The sequence below is a fragment of the Vipera berus genome (assembly GCF_964194415.1).
Source record: "Vipera berus genome assembly, chromosome: 3".
In the NCBI taxonomy this organism is placed as follows: Eukaryota; Metazoa; Chordata; class Lepidosauria; order Squamata; family Viperidae; genus Vipera; species Vipera berus.
The window spans coordinates 32,544,743-32,563,807 of NC_138204.1; the positions used below are offsets into that span (position 1 = coordinate 32,544,743).

Here is a 19,065-nt window from a genome sequence, read left to right on the forward strand (position 1 = left end):
ACATTCCAAGAAGACAAGAGACAAGATTGTCCAGAGCTGGATCAGAAACAAAGGAAGAGATTTAGGATAGCCACTCCCTAGAATCTCTCAAGGTATATCCTTTACTTTAGGTTTACTTTGGCAAGATTCTGTCAATATAGTATGAGCAAATAAGGAATGAAACTTTAGCTGGTTTGTTTTTCCATCAGAGATGGGCCTAATGGAAGAACATGGTTTCTATTTGGAGGCTTAACTGTTCCCTCCATGCATCCCTAATTGAGAGCCTAATGATAAATATCCTGTTCTAGGGGTATAAAAATTAACTTTCCATACTTTCTTCTCAGTTACATGTTGCATGAGACTGTTTAACATACATTTTATTACATTCATGTAGATAGGTTATATTTCTTGTTAGGTTCAGAGTAACTTCTAAAGAACTGCCTTCCTCTCTTATATGAATGATAAAACCAATTATTAATTACCCTTAATTAATTAACCAATAGAAGAGTTTGCCTTCAGAAATCGTGGGCGCTCCACCACTGGAGGTTTTTAAGAATAGACTAGACAGTCACTTATCTGAAATGGTATTGGACCTCCTGCTTGAGCAGGGGGCTGGTCTAGAAGACCTCCAAGGTCCCTTCCAGCTCTATTCTATTCTAATTAGCATTACTAATGTGTTATTGTTCCTTATCTGATTATTTTCTTTAGGATAATTCCAAAAAATAGTAAATATTATCATGATTCCAACTTATAAATGCTAGGGAGATTTCAAGATGAAAAAAAATCAAGAGGAAAGGAGAGTGTCAACTTCTATCTCTGTTTAATAACTGTACTCATTGACACAGAGACAAGGCTTCCATTCACTGGCACATGGATTTAGCTTTCTACATGTTAATATGCTTTACCTGTGACCCTGTTTAGAAACCATTACATGCTGTAGTACCCACTTGGCCTTTTTTCCACTAAAAAGAGAAAATGTGTAACTAAGGCCTACTTGAATCTGAGGTGAAATGTGGACAGCAATTCCTAGCAGGGTTTCTTAAAAGCCATTTTAAAAAGGGCTTTGCTGTGAGATCCATTTAAATACTGGCAGAATTGGCCCTCTTTTCCCCCCCCAGAGCATTAACTTCAGCCATTTATCAGAGCTAAAGATTTCAAAAATATTCTACATGCCCGTGGGTTTATTTTTCTTATTCAGTGGCAGGAGCATTCATTAATCATTAAGGGACTGGGTGGGTGTTGAGAAGGAGGGCAAACATGTGACTGATTATGGGGGAAGGAATTGCAGCTGATAGAAGTATAATCCAGGGTACCAGGCCTAATGCTTCTGCGGCTTAGCAAAGAAACTGGCAATTGTGCCATAATGAAATGCTGTTTTTTAAAAAAAATAATAATAAGACAAGACAATTATTCCAAATCCTGCTGATGTACCCAGAACCACTCTGTGTTATGTAAATAATACATGTTCTTTATTAGTAAATGTTAAATGTAACTAAAGAATAAAAAAAATCCTGAATTTTGGATATGATAATTCGCCTGCTGTATTGCAATATTTGGATAAAACATGAGATAATCAGCTTCCTATCCATAATATAGTGCCATAAATACTTCTACTATCTTCCTATTAACATGCATATAACTACCTTGGTCCAATATAGAGGGCCTAATTTGATACTTCTCATAAGAGTTTTGGGGCAACTGCTACTTGTGCCAAATACTTACCAACTTGACTTCTCCATGGCCAAACATCAGATGTGCCATTGGACAGAAAAGTGGCAAAAATTAAAGCAAAAAATTCCACACATTTCTTCTATTAACAATGTATGTAATTGGGCTGGAATTTGAATGTTCAGAGCCTTAATTTGTTTGAAGTGAAAAAGGAGGCTTGTATCTCAATCTCAAAGTTGCTATTGCCATATCTTTTGCAGGAAAAGCCACCTTAACTAATATTTAATAAATAATTAAATTATATTTTAAATGTTTTGGTTTAAAGTATTTTGGAATTACCCTCAGTTAGAAATAATAAATGTAAAGTTTGCAAATATAAAAATAAGTATTATTAATATAAACATAATTTAAATAGTTTGCTATACTTTATAGATATGAGTACCATATTTATGATTTTAATATAGCTTCAGAAGAAATTCAGAGTGCTGCATATTTCTACAAACTTGCAATAATTATTCTGGAAGATGAATGGACAGTTGTTGCATAGCTTGTTGCTAATGCTTTTCAATCAGTACACTGATGGGAAACAACTAAGCTTCCTTGAAAACCAGTACATATGGAAGAATTCCTATTGGTTACTTGTCTTCAATCATTTTTTATATCAGATAATGAAAAAGAAAATGCAGTTTCATCTACTTAGAATAACCCTTCCCAAGCTGGTGTCCTGTGGCAACATTAGACTGCAATTAAAATAATTCCCAATAACTTCCATTGGTTATACCAGGTGAAGATGATTTATCACTCCAAATTTATTTAAATAAGCTGTAAGTTTTGTGCATCAGTTAGGATTTGGAATAAGATTCCACCTGATATCCATGTGACCTCTACCTTTCTTATATTCTGGAAAGACCAGGCCTTGGGTTAGGGTGGGTATTGCCCCTGTTGGATTCTATGTGTTTATGTGTATTGTATGGTTAACTAGGTCTGCCATCAGTTCTTGTTCATTCTTTTATAGTTATAGTTTCTGTTTATTCTTTTATACTCATTTTGTTATATTTTAATTTTGTTGGCTTTTTTGTACACTGTCTAGACTCTGTGGAGTAAGGAGGTGTCTAAACCAGCTACATTAAATTAAATTAAAAGCCTTGGTGGAGCAGTGGGCTGATGCCTCCTTAAGTAACACCAGCTGCCTGCAATTAGTGCAGGTTCGCATCCCACCAGGCTCAAGGTTGACTCAGCCTTCCATCCTTCCGAGGTAGGTAAAATGAGGACCCAGATTGTTGGGGGCAATTAAGCTGACTTTGTAATAATGCCGCTTGGGGTGTGTGTGTGAAAGCCCTAACAAGCAGGCATATACATAGAATGAAGGCTACTGCTAAGCTTGTAAGCCGCCCTGAGTCTTCGGAGAAGGGCGGGATATAAATGTAATAAAAAAAAATTGTTTTGGATGTTTTATTGTTCTAGCAGAGGCTGATGGGAATTGTTTTATTAAGGCCCACAGTGCCACAGAGTGTATCACTGGCATTCAAATGAACGCCAGTTACTCCTTTCATACCTTGCTGTGGAAGAAAGAAAAACACAGAACAGAAAATTAAACAGAACTTGGATAAGATCAATATGCCAGTCTGAGAAAAACATGGACATACAAAGTTGTCTTAAGACTGTTGGATCATTTAATGTACATTCCAATTCTGTTTGCAGTGACTGGTATTTCTCCCAGGCTTCAAACTAATGTCTTTTTAGCAGTGCTTATGGCTTTTTTAATGGGAAAGGTTGGATACCAGGACCTAAAGCAAACAAATGAGGTGCTCATTAAAGATCTGTTGTATTAGGAGACAGTTCTTAAGTGTCTGTGAAGTTTTGAATTACAGCTAAAAAGCAAACTAAATTAATAAGCTGTAAAATGTGTGCACAAGAGAAATGAAGGAAATGTTGATATACTACAGGTTTCATATTACATGCACATGTCAAAGTACAGAATTTCTATGGAAGGTAGCCATTGTAATTGTGAGTAGAACTAAGATTGTTGGTATGAGCCATGCTGGTCCAGAAAATTACCATTTTGGTAACTGACTAACCCCAGTTCCTCTAGATGGTGCTAATGTTAACAAAAAATGATGTTCTACTTGTACAGTTGGCATTAAAAAAAAATCCAACTCTTTTGCCATACCAGGGCCGAATTTTCTTTGCATTATTTTAATCTAGAGTTAAAATCTGCTTTGTTGTGAATATAGGGGACAATCTATTTTTATGGTGGTAATGCATTTTATGAGCTGAAGGTAGATTATTAGAGATACTTCTTTGGCTGATAACAATCATTAACATGTTATGTTTTAGAGAGATAAGAACTATCTGCACAGGAACAGCTGCTACATTTTTTGTAAGGTCAAAATAATGTGTGTTTATATATGTGTGTTACACACACATATTCTTTAGATTCTTCTCTAAGCCTCTTAGAAAAGCCTATGTCAGCTGGCAAAGTACAGTGGTAAAAACATTTATGTTGTGAGCTTCCCCCTCTGTGTGCCCTTGTGTGCCCACGCATATATGCATACACACATTTCTTCACAATATTGATGATTGAAGGAGTTAAGGCAAGGAAGGAAATTGTGCATATTCTACACAGAAGCAGTACTTGAAAGGGTTAAGGCAGGGAAGAAATTGTGCAACTTGCAAAACAGGTGTCCTTGATGAAAACCCAAGGACAGAGAGATTGCTAATCCTGTATTCCACAGCATGATCAAATCACCAAGCAACAGATATAAATAAAAAAGGCAGGAAATGAGAAATTTAGATATAAGTATGTCAGCGAGAAAATGAAGATTCATTGTAAAAAGCCAGGGATGAGAAGAAGAGAAAGAGAACAATATGATAGAAACACCAGCTGACAAACAAAAATATTACGATTCTTTTTGATTTTTTTTTACAAAAATTCAAATAAATGACAGCAATAGTAACAACTGCTTTAAACATAGCTCTGCAATATTTTTTTTACATAAGTAACAATAATTCCTTCCTCTTTCTGTTTGCCTTTTAGTGAGTGAGGGGAAAACATATAAAACTATATAACTGCAATTAAGAATATGTAATCTTTGCTTACTTCATCAATAGAAAGAAAGTAAATTTGCTTTGTAGGAGTAGCAGCACCTGTTCTGCAGCAGATAAATATCCCCAGCTTTGACACTTCAAGTGTACACAAAAAGTGGTTTAACCCTCTGTAATAAACAAGATACCTGCCGGATACATGGTAGCTCATTCCAGTTAATATCAATGCCAAGTTTAATATCCATCAAATTAATATTAATCTGTCACTCAGCTTTGAGAGTTGCCATTTTGATCTCATTGTTTTGATAATAATTCTATTACTGCTGCTTCAGAAGGAAGAGAACTTAGGGATTTTTCCTTTATCACCACATTGTGCTGCCCTATGTAAACGATGGTTCATTGCAGAATGAAGGCTACTTAACAGGTTGTTGTGCTAAAATGTATTGATGAAAACAGTAATAATTATCAGCCGATTTTATTTATACTGTCTGTTGATTTCTCGAATACAGTGACTCCAAGCCCTGTGTCCCTTATTGCTTGTCATCCCTAAATCTTTATATGATAGTCTTTTGAACATAAATAGAGGAAGAGCTTCAAAAGAACTTAGCAGGATTCATACAAATTCTTAGAGCCAGCAAACTATAACTCTATAAATACTCACAGCTGGCTCAAGAAATTAATCTTCAATGTGGATAATTTTAAAACATTTTTCTCAAAAGAATAAATGTGTTTATAATTTTAACTTCAGACATTAATGCCCACCATCTATCTTTTCTTAAACTGATTCACACTAAATCTGCTTAAAGCAAAAGGAAACTTGAAGAATAAGGAAAGCCAAGTCACCAGATTTCTAGATAAAGCACTGTGTTCCCATGAAGAAAAGGCTCTATCCCAAGATACAGCTCTCATTGAGCAAGAATTATCTCTTGGTAGTATTTCTCATTATTATTTTATTGCCTTTGTCATCCAGCTTTTCCTTAAGTAATATATACTTATCTTCTTTTACTCTCATAGAAATCTAATGGTTAAACTGAAATAGTACAAGTTCACACAGTATATTTTATGGCATGAATTAGGATGGGAATACAAATCTAAGATTCAGATCAAATAAAATTATCAGCAGTCAAGAAAAAAAATTAAGACAGGTAAAAATGAAAATCTACAATGTGAAAAGTATAGAAAAAAGTAAATTTTCAGGTTTGAAGAGAGAGATAGTACACATTGAGTCATGGAATAGAGCAACTGAGAAACATGTCTGAATGCATGATCGGACCAGAAAAGCACTAAATAAAAGTCATGCTCTCTACCAAGAGATTTCTTCAGGATAGAACAGGGGTCTGCAACCTTGACAACTTTAAGACTTGTGGACTTCAGCTGGCTGAGGAATTCTGGGAGCTGAAGTCCACACTCTTAAAGTTGTCAAGGTTGCAGACCCCTGGGATAGAATAAATAACAGTTATCTAGAATTCCCTGGAGTGAGATGAAAGGGTTCATCTAAGGATCAACGCTCTGGCTGTTTCCCCCCCCCCCCAATCTGGTGATGCTGTGTGAAATTTGGGATCTGGTGTATGTAAAGTACTTAACTTTTGACTTAAGATCATATATCTTATCTGAACTGAAATGGTTATTCCATATTGTAATATGATGTGGTTGTTTGAATTAGGCCTAAATAAAACCCATCTTTACCAACTTATCTGGCAAAGGCTATTATTATTTCTAGCATGATAAGGTGAAACAAAAGCCTTATAAAATTTACAATCCTGAAAGAGTAATTTTAGGGGGGGGGAATCCAATAGTTCCTTGCTGTTTCAAAAATAATTGAAGTGTACTCCTTAAAAGGTTCACTTTCTGAGATCTGCTGCAGGACAAGGATGACAATGATGATGACAATAATTTTCTCTCTCTCTTTCAGGAGCTGATATACGGCATCTATTCATTTTTTTTCCAGCAGTGATCCTCAAATGGGAACTTCAGATGAATATAGAACTGGTAACACTGAGAAATCTACTGAAATCCTGGCTATTCTTCTAAGCTTTGGGACAGAAGTAAAAGCTTAGCCACCTTGGATGGGTTTTCTGGTTTTATGTTGCTTTGGGGGCACTTATTACTTTTTTTGTTTTTGGAAGGATTTTTTTTAAAAAAATTAATTAAAAAAACTTGGGTAGCATCTAAAGTGAAATAAATGGTAAGCCACTCAGAGTCATTGGGAGTTCATCTATCTTTCTCATTCCTTTTCAGACTAACGTTCTGGGAAAGAAATGATCACCACATGCTCATCTTATAATAAGAATCTGTCTCCCATTCCTGCCAGATTTTAGTCAGTTTGGAAGACAATAAGTATTAATTCAACTTAAGGGCACTGCACTGATTCTGGAACTGAAGCTGGATACTTTAAATAACAGAATCCATATGGATAATCTGGACACTTTAGAAAAAAATAAGAATGGGGAAGTTTTTCAAAGACACAATTAATTGGTATGTTTTCAGTGAAATTTAGATTTCAGTTATATTTTACATATTTATGTAAATATCATATATCAGTGAATACATTTTGATGCTACATGTGTCCCTACCTTACAATGAAGTATTTTGAAACATACAAGGAAGAAGCAATCCTCTTGTATAATTTGGACTTTTCACTGATCACAGAATTAAAAAATAAATAAAAAAGATTCAAAAAAATATTTTTAGCTTTGCTGAATCAGGACAAGTGGCCATTTGAGCAGAAATCTCTTTCTGGCCCAAATAGAAAGTAACTCACTCAACTATATTAGAGAGAAGCAATTACTTAAACATTAAGAAAAAAAATCCTGGTAGCAAAGGAGCTCCTGCATCTCTTGTAGTTGTAAAGCTATTAAGCTTTCACTGTTAGATCAGAATGTAGGGTGGCTAGGACAGGCAATAGAGACAAATTGGCAGCAAAAAGTAATTCTATAAAAATAGCTACACATGGCTAAGAATGATAGAGAATCATTAGTACTCTTTGCCAATGAGTCACAAAAGTGAAGAAAATTTGAAAACTACATTAGAATTATTTTTTTTAAAAAAAGAGAGGGGGAGCTTATTAAAATTGAAGATATTCATGGTATTTGTCATCAACACAAGGCTACATAAAATGCACAGCTATTTTAAAGCACACTTTTAGTTTCAAATAGTTTCTCCACCTGCTTCTCTTTTCCTAAATGCAGTTTCTGGGAACCCTTCCAGTGGGAGGATCTTGGCTCTCTAGATTTTTTTTAAAAAAATCACCAAGCATTGCATTGCAACCCAGATAAGGCAGCTCTTAAGAATACAGAGTACTTTCCACTGATGGAGCTGCTTCTTCCAACTCTCTTCAATCCTTTGCATAGTCTTAAAAATCTTCAGAAGCTTAAGGGGATTCTTTAAAACACATTACAAGAAGAAAGAAAAGTTCTGGTGTGCTAGGTGAACATCCATATGGCCCCCCCACCTTGTTTAAGTTCTATCAAGCTTGCAAGTTATCCCGGACCAGGGTAGGGTGAATAGAGTCCCCTCTTGGAAGGGTTTTTGCATCAGGCAATCAGATCCCCATCTTGTTTTGTTTTGTATAACATTTCTATTGCATTTTATAGTGTGAACTGCCCAGAGTTGGTTTAAACTGAAATAAATAAAATGTGAAAACATAATTTCCATATTTATTGCCAATAAAATGCCTAGAGATGCTACTTCCTGTATCTAAGTGAGTGACTATAGGATTTACTGGAAAATATTTTTGTTAAAATATAAGTTTTCAAACCAAACTTTATAGCAAAGTTTCTATAGCAAAACTCCTGGAGTGAAAATTACCTCTTCAATTTAATGAAGCAATAGAAACAAAAACCAATTACCAATTTATAGATTCTTCAAATCCCTGGAGAGCAGAAACTATTATCTATCATCCCAGATTGCAGGATGTGGACTAAGGGTCAAGCTGCAAGGAGGCAAATTCCAGTTACAACTTAAGAAAACTTCCTAATGACAAATCAACATTGATTGTAGAATCAATTACACATACTCTTCATAGTTCAAGCTACACCTGGACAGACATTTGTTCGGGATGCTACAATCTGAACACCAGCATTGAGGACTTGATGGCACAGACCTGAAAGACCAGTCCCCTTTCAGCTGTGATTCTGTGGCACTGCAAGACAGCTTAACTATGCAACAAGGATTCTTGAAAAGTGAAGGATCTTTCCATCAAGATGTCCCTGCATTCACATCTACCAATCTTCACAAAACATTTTATGGTGTAATATTATGTACATTTTTTATAATTTCTGCTTGAGAAATAAATTTCAAAATAGCAATTTCCAAAGAGTCCACATTTAAAAGATATAGCTTTAAGGATGCTCAGTGGCATCATTTCAATTTGCAAACAGGTATCAAAAATAACAGATAACTAACTGTTTAACTAAACAATAACAGCTATGAGATTCACAAATTTCTGCTCCATATAACACTATAGGATACATATAACTGTCTTGGAAAAAAGCTGTGTTTTTACTATAGTGTAACACACAGTCTGATTTTGAATCTGAAGCAGACATCTAGAAAGTGCACAAACCAACTTATACAAAATTATCTACAAAGATAGCTTTGATAACAAAAACAACAAAATAAACTGGCAACAACAACAACAATCATCACTACCCAGAAGACAAGCAATGATATACTCAGTGAAAAAGTGCACTCAGGAATGGGGGTGGTTTTACTAAACTTTACACGCTGCTCAAAACCCCTAAGGCTTTTGCAGGCATTACTTTTACTGAAAATGTTAGCTTTAATATGAGATGGAGGTATTTGAAAAGGTAATTGATAATTTTACTGCTGCAGAAAATAGCTTACATTAGTAAAACAACTATGACTACCATCTTAAGAAATAGTGTGGGCATATAATGTATGAGATAAATGAAAATAAAATATGGCATTATCAAGGGGGGGGGGAAAGCAGTAACTGGATGGGAAAAAACATTCACCTGCTTTTGTTCTTCTCCTAAACTATCCCACATTGATGCAACGATTTTTGACACGTCCCCAAAGGTAGCATTGGGATTTTGTCCTTTGATAGCTGCTTGTGTATCTCTGAAGAAGAGGGCATAGGCAGACACTGGCTTCTGGGGTTCATTAGGATCCTTCTTTTTCTTCTTCTTTTGGTTTTTGGGTTTCTTGCCCAGATCTGTCAAAGGTCTCTTCTCTCCAGTAGCCTATCAAGAGTCAAGAAAAATGTTTTATTTTTTTCCCCCTGCAGTCACTCTTAATTTTACAAGAAACATTATATCTGATTTTGAACTGGGGAGTAAAAACCCACACCATAACTAGGAGTAGTTTAAGAACATGCATCCCAGGTAACTCTTTTTAACTTTGTTTCCAAAATACAATGCAAATATACAATTTCTTTTACAGATGGTTCTAATCAACACCCTTTACTTTTGATAACTTATTGTCCCAGCATTGGTATTAATCTATGTAATTACTCTAAATGCCACACATTTTTGTTGCTATCTTAAGGAAAAATTCATTCACATGCAGTATGTGCACATTACTTGATTTGTCATTATTGACTATTAAAATATCTGAAGACTTTCCCACGAATATATGTTACATAGATAGTCCTTGGTTAATGACAGTAACTGGGATTGAAATTTCCATCACTAAGCAATGGGGTTATAAAGTTTGATGTCACGTGATTACATTGTATAGCAATGGTAATCCCAACTATCTTTGTTGCCATTGTTAATCGAATACTACTGGCCATTAGGGGAGGATCTACTCCAATCCAAACCATTCCCAGCTTGATCCCTCCCAGCCCTGAACCTTGGTAAGGCAAGGGATTGCCTCTTCTTGAACTTCCTGTCTCTTTCCATCACTCCCTTTTGGCTGGTCATCTACCTGAAGTTGCCAGCTGCCCCCACTGCCCAGCACACTGGGATTCTTTTGCTAATGTGTGAAAGACCGACCCAACTAGAAGGGTCCTTCTTTCACACTGGCATAGCTGGGCCCTTCCTTCATGCACCAGGCTTCTTTTGCTGGTCTTGGCTACACTGGCAGAAAAGAAGGATCCGGTTAGAAAGGTCCTTTCATGTCAGCAGAATTAGGTCTTTTTCATGAAACAACATCCTAGTTAGAGCACGAAGAGAATCTCTGGTTAGCATGCAAAATGGAGGCCCTAGCTGGCCCAGGAACAGAGACACTGAGCAAGGTGTTAGAGAAGCCCCAACTGCACTGGTGCAAAAAAGATGATACAAAATACACTAGGGATTTTTGGTGAGGCCTTCAAAAGTATCGCGAGAATGGAATGTGTTATTTGGCATATGCACTATTTCTTTGACAGCAGCATAGTGACACGGGGGCTGAGTTGGAAGCCCAGAGGTAGTGGCAGCCAGCTAAGAGTGGGCCTCTACTTCAACAAAGCTGCTGCCCCCGAGAAATCGAAACAGGCAAATATGGGGGGAGAGCCTTGGTGGAGCAGTGGGCTGATGCCTCCTTAAGTAACACCAGCTGCCTGCAATTAGTGCAGGTTCGCATCCCACCAGGCTCAAGGTTGACTCAGCCTTCCATCCTTCCGAGGTAGGTAAAATGAGGACCCAGATTGTTGGGGGCAATTAAGCTGACTTTGTAATAATGCCGCTGGGGGTGTGTGTGTGAAAGCTTTAATAAGCAGGCATATACATAGAATGAAGGCTACTGCTAAGTTTGTAAGCCGCCCTGAGTCTTCGGAGAAGGGCGGGATATAAATGGAATTAAAATAAATAAAAATAAATAAATAGGTGGGTGATGGTTTTAAAATGCCCCTATAATTGTACATGTGGGTGGGCTGTTTTGTCTGTGTGTGTGTGTGTGTGTGTGTGTGTAACAACCCTAACTTTGTATACCATTTGTTTAGCATCACCATAACTTCAAATGGTGATGAATGGTCATTAATTGAGAACTACTTGTATATTTTTTCACATGTATACATGAAAAAGGAACAAACATTTATTTGAATGGAAAACTTAGCTAATTTGAATGTTTATGATGAAAGACTTAGAGACCTGGCAGTGGATAAAAGGATGGTGAGTCTGAATGAGTCACTTTTTGCTGAGAGATTATGTTGGGGAAAAATGGATGTAGAAGGAAAGGAAAGAAGTAAAAGAAAGTAGAACAAGTACTGGAAAATAATGTATAAAGCTTGTATGAAAAAGTAATACAAAACAGATTAATCTTCCAACAGAATGAAACAAAAGTGACATAAAGAGATACAGAAACTACTTAGAACTGGGATTTGAAGTCCACATGTATTAAAGTTGCCAACTTTGATAAAGACTGCATTAGAGGGAGGAAACTGAGATCAAATATCGTTTTCTCTCCCAGTACAAACTCCAAATCATTTCTTTTTCCCACCATATTCATTCCAGGGGAAAATAAAGAGTTCTTCTTTATTTCATCCCCTTGAGGTAACTACTGAAGGAAGGATTTGCAACATTTTCAGGAAACACAAACTAATCCCTATCCTAGGCTCTATGCCTGCTACCAGTCACTACTATTTCCAACTTACTAAATCAACTGACTGTGCATATGGCAACCATAATTGCTACTGGATTTGACAGTACATCATCAGTATTGCTACAGACAAAGAAGGTTCATCTTTAACACTTTCTGATCACTTTGTTTTCTTCTCAGTTTAAATGACCACAATATCTACGTACTTTTAAGTACTTTTATGAACCAGTTATAGTGTTCAGAAAGCTACAGAGTTAATCTCATGTAACAAGATGAAGTTCTGGTTTCTATTTTACTTAGCAAACAAATTAATGAAGGCAAGAATACTTGGAATTTCTTTGCTTCCATGGTGCCAAAGTCTTAGAACACGTTCCTGCAGAATTCATAGCTAATTATGGAACATATGAAGCACAGTGATGCCACATAATTATGAAAATCATTATATATGGATCTATAAACACACCATTTATAGTCAATACTCTAATCCAAGTGAAGAGGGAAACTACAGTAATCATATTGGTTACCTTCACTGCTATTATCTGGGGAAAAAAACAATGATAGCCCTTTATTACAATGACCAGATGCATAAGAACACAAACATCTAGTTTTGTGACTTAGAAATAGCTGCACTGAACTGGAAATGTGAAAGAAATGAAATGTTATCTAGGAACGTGTATTCATCTTAAATGATTACAATACTTCATGCAAACTGGTACCCATTATTATTTTTAATGTGTCTTTGCCCAAACTGCAATAGGTGGCTATGAATGAGCAACGTTATTATTTGTGCACTTTTTTTTCTTATTATCATTCATAGGAAGGGAAAGAGTTCTATTCACATATGGATTTTTGGCTTTGCAGTATTTATCCTGGACTATTTATCTATTAGTCAGGTTTATAGCCTTCCTTTCTTCCCAGAAATCAAGATAGTACACAACACCAACTTCTTCAGTTTACTGCCTCCAGAAGCTGTGAATGCTCCAACACTGGAAGTTTTTAAGAAGAGACTAGACAGCCATTTGTCTGAAATGGTATAGGGTTTCTTGCCTGAGCAAGGGGATGGACTAGAAGACCTCCAAGGTCCCTTCCAATGTATTATTATTATCATCATCATCATCAACAACCCACAAGGATCTGATAGTTTCTTCTTTTTCTTCCATCCTCATTCCATTTTTCTTTTTTACTTATGTCCTTTAAAGTATGGGCAGAAATTGTCCCGTTTTCACTGATCATACATAAATTGTTCTGGATGTCTTTCTACCAGAAAAATGGAATAAATAGGCTATGTGAAAAATATAACATAATAATAGATCTAAAGATCAAAAGAGATTTATATTATTTCTAGAGAAACAGATTTGTATTCCTGCAATATAGGGCAGGTGTCAAACCTTAATATGCACTTTTGCAAATTTTGTCAAGTCAAAAGATTCCTTGTCAGATTTTAGTTTTGATTATATGAAAAGGTTGTGAGAATGAATAAGATTAATTCTACCCTCTTGATAATTTCCTACACACTGGCAATACTCCTAAGTGACATACATTAAGAATAAGGAAGATGACCTTGATGGAGATAAGCAGGAACTGTTATCTATGCAAAAGGGGCTGAAGCATTTTTAAAATCCACAATGAAAAAACATTCAGAAGCAACTCAGGCAGATGTTCCCCTAATTCAATGAAGTATAAGGAGAAGAAGGAGGCACAGCACAATCAGATTTCCAAGATTGTGTTATTGTAGCCAATCACAATAAAAGAAGATGTCCAGTGAATCTGATTTCCTATTTTGGTCTATCTAGTGCAAGTGACACATATAATCAGTTTTCCATAAAAACTTTCAAATGTGGAATTAGGAATTTTGGCCAGTTAGGGATCAGTTTCATAGTTATTTCCTTAAGTGTCACTGAGTTGGTGACTCCTAGTAATCATGATTTCTAGTAATCCCAAAGGACAAATTATTACCTGCGAGAAGTGATTTGACCTAGTAAAAACACTTCTATAATATATCTGAACATAATTATCCATCTTATCTGCTGTCTTCTTCTCTCAACCATCTCCAACAGTTTTTTGTTTTCCTTTTGTTTCTCATTTATCATCCACTTATACACATGCCCCAAATCTGTGAATTTTTAATAGTTGGTTATTACCTTAAGGAAGCAATTCAGGAGTGATTGATTCTTCCTGCAGTCCATGATACTCTTTGTAACCATGTCCAAATCCATAATTCAAACAAGTGTATCTTTCTTCTCTTACTCTTTCTCAATGACCAAGGTTCACAGCTGTACAATTACCTTCACAATTTTGTTTCATAGAAATATCTTTATGCTTCATTATTGTGCAGAAAATATGTTATTATTTTTCTCCCTTACAATATCCTATTTATTATTGTGATGCACTCTCTGTCTGTATATATTCTTGAACCCATACACATATCATAAATCTTATTCCTATTTAAATTTAAGCAGACTCATGCAGTATTATATGCTTGAGTACTGCCATCATATACAGTAGTGGCCAAAATTGTGGAAACCTTTTGGGAAAAGTGTATTTCTGAGGTTTGATGGCTAACAACACCACCTTATTTTTGGAGTAGTACCATAAAATTATATATCAATGGAAAGATAATTTAATCAAGAAGGTAATGCAACAAAGTTTGTTCAATTATCTGTACTGTATTCTATGAAAAGGTATAGCCAAATAACCAGAAAAAGGAAGCACAACTTGCTTCGGTTGATATCAGGTAGCTTTCCTTCATCTGATTGTAGACAATGAGCATAAGTGTTTAGAGAGCCAATCAGGTGTCATCTTGTTTTGGCAATGAGTCAATCAGATCACAGTAGGATACAGTTATTGATGTCATGTACTGAAACTGAGAGGAGGACATTTGTCAATGTGTTATGTGATCAGTATCAAGTTGGTTGGGTTTTTTGTGTTCTTTCATTTAGTGAGCTTGTAAAATGTAATAAAATTAAAGTAATGGTGCAAAGAGTTGACTGGTTGCCCAGAAAGTAATGTAAAATAGTATTATTAAGCGAACAAGGCTGCAGTTATAAAGAAATTAGAAGAAAAATTGGTGGAAACTTAACCAAAGGTGGCATTTCTACTGTAAACTTTTCCCAAAAGGTTTCCACAATTTTGGCCATTACTGTAGTTAGTTTCAAGGAGGCAAAGCAAAACTAGCAATTCCTGAAATCTCTTCTCTTCCTTATTCCCAAATGGAAGGCTAATGTTAGGTATTGATATCTTTGTTCTGAAGATGCTCAAGCTACAGTATGTGTAGACATTATACAAAGTATAGAAATGAAATAAAAATCAATAAACCAAAGAAACACTGCAAATAAAAAACAGTGAATATAGGTAAATTTAGTGTACACAAACAATGTTTGTGTTCATTACATATATTCTACATATATTTGTTCTACCATGTCCACATACACTTAGACCACCCAGAAATGCCTTGAGTTCTTTAAACTCCTTAACTCTATTATTTTTAGGATTTTCAAATTTCATTCAACCATGGCTTCCTTGGACTTCCCATGGCCCATTCATTCTTCCTTTGTATATTTCTTTTGCAACTTGATTCTTATTCATTTTCTCAATATAACCAGACCAAGCTAACATCTCTTTTGATACATCACTGAATTTACCACTTTATTTACCACTCATTTCATTACTTTGCATACCTTTTTACTTTACCTCTTCTTGTTTTATTATTCATATAAGTAACTAATCCTGTCATATAACCAGTCACACAGCCATACTAGGTTAATATGTGTCCAGTAATACCAACTATACTTACAGTTGTACTATTTTTCAATATTCTTATAGTATTTTTATTTTCTTTTTATCATTTATTTTCTGGATACTGCAGCATTTGTTTTAGCATAATTATTTTCATTCTATTCCAGGCAATTCTTCACACACACACACACACACACACACACACACACACACACACACACACACACATATGTATGTGTACATATGAACAGACATGCTTAAATCATGATTTTTTAAAGAAAAATCTATGCCAATACATTCAACAATTACAGTTCCTGGGTTTCTGAGTGGCCCATTATTTTTGGATATTCTTTTGCCTCATCCCCAGCCATCTATTCATGTAACCTAACAAAATAATTTTCCCTTGTTGAAGCACATTCATTCAGAATGTTGCATAATTTTTCCTAAAACCAATCACCATTCCATTTCTTCTTCCACTTTTCCCATTAACTGGTTGTATGACATGCAACCTTCATCAACTTATGAGTTCCTACTTTCAGCTACATGCACAACAGTCTACGTAACATCAGTTCTGTTGCCAAACATATAGTATACCTTTTTCATACTGAACCTATACCTTCCCTTCTGTTATTCATCAGTTTCATTCCAGAACATCATACTAACATTATTCAATCTATTACAGTTTTACCCTTTGTCTTAATTTCTGACACATAATACAGCTATTTTTTTCTATTTCATTTCATTATGCTCTTTATCACTAATCACACTAATATACCAAGGTGCTATTTTCTACTCACCATCATCATCATGAGATGAACCCACAGATGCACTTCCCATCATGTTTAATAAGATAATGTAGACTAACTTAACAATCTTAATCGTATCATGAAACATACACATTTCCCTGCTAATGGTAAAGATACTACCAGAGTTTGCATAGTTCAATAAACACAACCAAAGCCCAGTTTTACTCCAACCACGCTCACACACAGCATGTTATGATCTTTCATAGAGACAACATTTCAAGCCAAGACGCCAACTAGTAAATACATATAGCACACAAAGATATATTCAGGACACCAATTCCTACGTAGCTTAATTTCAAAATATGTTAGTAAACAACCAGTTTGGCTCAGGCACTGAAGGGAGAGGAGAAGGAGTGGCAGAAGACATGGTAAAAAGGATAGCAGAAAGAAAGGAATGGCCCCTGCCTGCCACCAGCAATTAATTTATTATCTCCAATGAGGTGCAGATTTCAACATATTTGGTCCAGGATGACTGATCACTTGAGGGGGACGGAAGATCCACCTCCCTCTCTCATGCTCCCCTTCTCTGAAAGCAGTAGATCTACCAAACATGTTCTCATGGCCAGCTAGCTATCATCTTGGTATAAGCTGCAGGAGGAGATTCTCCAGTTGGTGAAACATAAAATGGCTGCCTCTCCTTCACAGTGAAAAGTCTTCATCCTTTAAAAAAAATGCTAGAGCTATTCTGCTACAACTTGTGTTTTTATAAAAATGATAGGTAGTATGTAAATGTATTTAGCAAGACTTTATTTTCAAATACAAAATAAATATGCATATTCATTTAGCAAGACATTCAATATAAAAACACATTTCTTCATACAAATTGCTACGTTAATGTGCAAGCATTCTTTAGTACCTTACAACATATTCAGCATATACGTATCACTAACAAAGCAAAATAATCTGTTTTAAATAACTTATAATTTATTATGTCTTTAAAATCCTTCCTATCTAGGTTTAGGTATAGTAAAAATATTTTCTGTTATTTCATTCTGATAATGACCTACCTGGCAAGCTATTTAATTAAAATCCCAGCTGAATATTTATGCTTTCCTATTTTCACTCTCCAAATATGAAATTTTTGCCTCTACAGAAAACATTTTCAGCTGGTGGAATTGAATGCTTGTATGCGATAAATCATACTTTTATTTCAGAATCTTAACCTGGAAGGACAGTACAAAATGATATACTTAGCATTTTCAACAAGACGGAAAACATTTATGAAGAAAAATCTCTTTTAGAATTTGCTGTATTGTTTTGTATCCATCGATATAGCACCTCAATGCCTGATATAATTTGTAATCCTGAAACCTTTTCCAATTCTTTTGCTAAGAAAAGTTCTTTTCAGATGGTCTAGGTTTTAAAAAAGTTCTTCTCTCTCTTTGTATGTATCCCTCCTGGAAAAGGTGAATGTCTTTGTTCTAGGTGCTGTTCATTATTTCTGCCATTGCAGGTTGCCTGCCACTGTCTGTCTCTATGTCTGTCAAAACAGGCATGGCTGCACGTACCTTATAATGTGATTCTGTCTCCTCTTCCTGAGTAGAACTGGAGGGAGATGGTGTAGCAGATTTGCTTCCAGGGGGTGATGGGGAACCATGTGTAACACCACTCCTCAAACCCATCTGAGAAATCAGCTGTGACTGGCTGAGGGCACTCATGTGACTGGTTAACATCCCTGGTCGATTGATCAGGGGAACTTGATGGTTGGACTCATAGGACGTAGCATCTGAGTGGACCATCTCCTGGATCTGAGTTAGGAGAATATTACTTTTAAATTAAATTGTATTTATTATCTTATCAAAATTATATGATGATACAAGTTGGGCATGGTTGTTAGCAAGGTATCAATCATCTTTGGGGAAAAACTAAAGTTTCATGCTGGGAAAAATTATGCTTAATTTGTAATGGAACTGTTTCCATCATATCAAACACTTCTATGTTAGCTTTATTTGTAGTTTGCAGAATATTCAGCAATGTATTTTTAGATAAAATTGTACTATATTTTTAATATCAATCTATTGCTGAGGATTTCCTCAGGTGCTAACATTCTCCTACAGGTAATATTTGGCAAATTAAGGCATCCCTTGAATTCAAATGCCAAATGTCTTACAGCAGAGCTGTTATAATGGGCTAACCCTATAATCCTTTACTAATCTGACATTAATCAGCAATATTAGCAGTTATTTTGAACTGGGTCATGCAGTATTCTGACTCCCAAATATCAGAATTTGAAAGTGGGAAAGGGAGGAGACCTCATTGCAACATGCAGTGGACTTCCTGGTTGTACTTTGCTTTTCAAAATAGGTTCATACAAATATCTTTGCTTACTTTACTGTATATTTCAGCAAGATAG

General features: G+C 35.5%; 1 protein-coding gene across 1 annotated transcript in view; it reads right to left on the bottom strand.

Moving 5' to 3' along the window:
• TOX2 (TOX high mobility group box family member 2) overlaps positions 1 to 18,451 on the bottom strand; it is a gene marked incomplete at its 5' end in the record, with an annotated part of 41,279 nt that extends 22,828 nt beyond the window's left edge. The window contains 2 exons of the mRNA XM_081322431.1: positions 9,669 to 9,896; positions 18,221 to 18,451. Coding sequence (XP_081178557.1) covers positions 9,669 to 9,896; positions 18,221 to 18,451 — 459 coding nt within the window. The remainder of the gene's footprint in view (positions 1 to 9,668; positions 9,897 to 18,220) is intronic.
• Between the last annotated feature and the right edge of the window lie 614 nt (positions 18,452 to 19,065).